At 41.0% G+C, this 4479-nt stretch overlaps 1 protein-coding gene across 1 annotated transcript; it reads right to left on the bottom strand.

The window, feature by feature from the left end:
* Positions 1-359: 359 nt before the first annotated feature.
* LOC311115056 (uncharacterized protein) lies at positions 360-2424 on the bottom strand. Its single transcript, XM_084190268.1, has 3 exons — positions 2339-2424; positions 1728-1850; positions 360-714 (listed from the first exon to the last, which is right to left on the bottom strand). The coding sequence occupies exons 1-3, from the start codon at positions 2385-2387 to the stop codon at positions 608-610; spliced, it is 279 nt and encodes a 92-aa protein (XP_084046394.1). The 5' UTR covers positions 2388-2424; the 3' UTR covers positions 360-607.
* Between the last annotated feature and the right edge of the window lie 2055 nt (positions 2425-4479).

Below are 4479 nucleotides of genomic sequence, written 5' to 3'. Positions count from 1 at the left end.
TGGAAGTTAGGATTTGCGCTTTAGGCATTTCTTCTGATTCATTAGAGATGTTCCTCTGTCTCTCTAATACACAGCTCTTTCTTGTTCTACTTTATCTCCCCCATCGTTGTCAGTCGGATGTTATTTTTTCCTAGCTGTTATTGTCATCAGCCAAAAAATCTACGTCCCATTTTCTAATGTTGAAAATGGTGCGCAAATGTTTTTTTTGATTGTAATCATTAAAGTGAAAAGTGATGATGTATTTCAGGATTGTATGTTGTATCATTCCAATAATGACGATTGATCAACTTTGCTCAGATTCAATCATTTTGCAAAATACGTTTAGCCTACCCGGAATTTAAGCTCAAAGCAAAAAAAAAAAGGGTTTCAAAGTTTGATTTATTTTAAGTCAAATAATTGTTGATAAATTAGAATGTTGATGTGAGGGGGTAGGATCCAACTGGACACGTACGTCAATTCAATGTCTATTCCACGTTGGTTCAACGTAATGTCGTTGAAATGACGTGGAAACGACAACATTGATTCAACCGATGTGTGCCCAGTGGGATGCTGCGCCCTCTGATCGTTTCTTTACTGATCTGAATCCGTCTTGTTACAGCAGAGGAGTCTAGAACGTGTTGCACTTCTCAGTGTCACAACACTTCACGTTGATGAAAGCGTTGGTTTGGAACTGCTTACAGCCCGACATGTCCATGCATCTCTGGAAATGGCTAACTGAGGGAGAAAATAAATGACAATGTTATGTTACTATGTGACAGCTGTTAACTGTTGACTTTAGTCTGTATTATAACCCTTTTATTCTTGATTATTCTGACCAGGGCCTGTATCCACACAGCGTCACAGAGTAGGAATGGTGATCTAGGATAAGTCCATATAATAGTATTTATTATGATATAAAACTGCACCTCTAACTGCGAGACGCTTTGTGAATACGGGCCACAGAACTTTGTGTTAAAGGTGAAAGAAACGCACACCTGTTTAGGCGAGGTGCTGGCTGACGGCGTAGAACACTTGAAAAAGGAAAGGAAAGCCGCACACTCTAGGATGCTCAGATGCAATAATTTAATATCCTAATAACCAACGTTTGGACAGACAAGCTGTCTTCATCAGAGTATAATGACAAACACTGTGGGTCACTAGTTTATATAGTGTGAAAGGACACACGCAGGTGTCTGTAATCATGGCCGGGTGTAGCCTAATAGCATTGGCCAATTCACAGATAAAAACAACATACAAAAATGCAACGTAGACTTTGATTCGAAGCCATTCTTGTGATTTTGCTATTCATTGTAAATGTTTGTGGGCCTATGTAGCCAAGTATCTATGATCATATGCTATCCATGTTTTTTGCATGTTGTTTTTATCTGTGAATTGGCCAATGCTATTAGGCTACACCCGGCCATGATTACAGACACCTGTGTGTGTCCTTTGACACTATATAAACTAGTGACCCGCAGTGTTTGTCATTATACCCTGATGAAGACAGCTTGTCTGTCCAAACGTTGGTTATTAGGTTATTAAATTATTGCATCTGAGCATCCTAGAGTGTGCGGCTTTCCTTTCCTTTTTCACAGAACTTTGTGTGACATGACATCCAACGCTGTTTTTCCAAGTAACGTAACATTCAGCACGACATTACTCTTTTTTTGTCAAATCTGCTTTTTAATATTTAGGCTTTAGCTCAGCGGGCTAACATCTGGTGACACACGGCCAGTCACGGTACTTACATGGCGCTCTGAGGAACTTGGCGGCTGCACAGCCGTCCTTCTCTGGGGGGCAGGTTTCTACTGTCACCTCACATTCTCCTCCTGCCTGAGCTGGGACACAGCGCAGGCAGTCCAGCGCTTCACCTAGGTTACAAACACACACCATATCACTGGGTTAGGAGAACCATAGAACTTGTAGCGATGTTATAGGAACACTAGAACGTACGTCGGCCGTGGGGTCGGCCATATTGGTCAGGGACTCATTGGTTAAAGATTAGGATTGGCAATTTTCCCCGGGTTTTTCAGAAATCACAGGTGGAGGATTCCTGGAATCGGGAGGTAAAAAAGCCAGGGAGGGGAAACTCTGAACGTCTGAGTTCAAATGAATGTAAGTTATTTGCGTGGAGCTTTCTATTGGTCGATTCTGATACTTTCCGAGTGGAAAAAAAACAGTGTCGTTTTTCTACGAGTTTCCAAGTCTTAACATTTCCGAGTCTTCTAGTTCCGAACATGTCATGAATGCAGCATTACGAGACAGCTCCAGAGCTTCACCAGCACCACAGGACAGGAGGGGTTAAAAGACTGTGTTTACTCAGTAGTTAATCAGTGACAGACAGACAGACGGGACCCACCACTTGCCAACACCAGGGCTAGTGCTACAGCCAATATCACTATCTTCATCTTGCTGGTGATGTGTCAACCTGAGAGGAGAGAACAGGTAGTGATCTGTAAACATTGCGATTAACTTGAATTAACTATTTAATCTGAGGTAAACCCATGAGGTATAAACGTATATAAAGGATGTTGTGGAGCATGTGGGAAAGTGAAACTCATTTAATTTCTTCAAATTACAGTCAGTTTTGATTCCTAAGAATGTGCATTTGAATAAACTCCCAACATTTACATTTGGATCTTCAACAGACAAGCTTTCATGATGAATTCTCATACTGACAAACAGAACGAAGCAACAGAGTGCTGTAAAATGCTGAGTAAGTAGCCAGCCGTTTAAGAAACTTTAATAGCATATGAAAAAACGGAACAATACTGATCAGAAATGCATTAGACAAAATGCAGACTGGCTTTATTTTTATGCTAATGTAGACTGTGAAGTGAAATCAATACAAGATCAATTTGAATTATTGATTTTAAAAAGGGAATTAGAAAGAAACAAGATATGACTCTACGGAGTGAACACTGATATCATGAAAACATATTATAGGTGTGAATGTTTTAACATAAAGGTAAATGTAGGTTCAGGTATGACTTACCTCTCCAACGCTGTGCTGATAAATGTGTTGCTAGACATCAAGCCTCCACCTTTTATAGCCTACCTTTGGTCTCTTCACTCAGGATGCAACCCATGACTACAGGGGTGTGTTTTAGGGAAATGTGTAGAATCATGTACATGTCTGCTATCAGTTCATGCCAACTCCTCTATGACTTAAGACTTTAGAATTATGTATGTTATGACTCCGCCCACTCTACCAATGTATATTATGACTCCACCCACTCTACCAATGTATGTTATGACTCCACCCACTCTACCAATGTATGTTATGACTCCACCCACTCTACCATTGTATATTATGACTCCACCCACTCTACCATTGTATGTTATGACTCCACCCACTCTACCAATGTATATTATGACTCCACCCACTCTACCAATGTATGTTATGACTCCACCCACTCTACCAATGTATGTTATGACTCCACCCACTCTACCATTGTATGTTATGACTCCACCCACTCTACCATTGTATATTATGACTCCACCCACTCCACCCACTCTACCAATGTATATTATGACTCCACCCACTCTACCATTGTATATTATGACTCCACCCACTCTACCATTGTATATTATGACTCCACCCACTCTACCATTGTCTATTATGACTCCACCCACTCTACCATTGTATATTATGACTCCACCCACTCTACCAATGTATGTTATGACTCCACCCACTCTACCAATGTATGTTATGACTCCGCCCACTCTACCAATGTATGTTATGACTCCACCCACTCTACCATTGTATATTATGACTCCACCCACTCTACCATTGTATATTATGACTCCACCCACTCTACCAATGTATATTATGACTCCACCCACTCTACCAATGGATTTTATGACTCCACCCACTCTACCATTGTATATTATGACTCCACCCACTCTACCAATGTATATTATGACTCCACCCACTCTACCAATGGATTTTATGACTCCACCCACTCTACCATTGTATATTATGACTCCACCCACTCCACCCACTCTACCATTGTATGTTATGACTCCACCCACTCTACCAATGTATGCTATGACTCCACCTACTCTATCAATGTATGCTATGACTCCACCCACTCTACCAATCTATATTATGACTCCACCCACTCTACCATTGTATATTATGACTCCACCCACTCTACCATTGTATGTTATAACTCCACCCACTCTACCAATGTATGTTATGACTCCACCTACTCTACCAATGTATATTATGACTCCACCCACTCTACCATTGTATATTATGACTCCACCCACTCTACCAATGTATATTATGACTCTACCCACTCTACCAATGTATGTTATGACTCCGCCCACTCTACCAATGTATGTTATGACTCCACCCACTCTACCATTGTATGTTATGACTCCACCCACCTAGTTTACCAATGGAGACACAATGTAGGAAGGGTAGCTTCACCTTTCCCAACACCTTTACATTCCTCTCAGTTAAATTCCATGGGATTGTGACATCAGTTGCCT

Source organism: Coregonus lavaretus (assembly GCF_964263955.1).
Source record: "Coregonus lavaretus genome assembly, contig: HAP1_SCAFFOLD_321, whole genome shotgun sequence".
Lineage (NCBI taxonomy): Eukaryota > Metazoa > Chordata > Actinopteri > Salmoniformes > Salmonidae > Coregonus > Coregonus lavaretus.
Note: the sequence above shows the minus strand (reverse complement) of the source record. Positions and strands in the feature narration are given on the sequence as shown.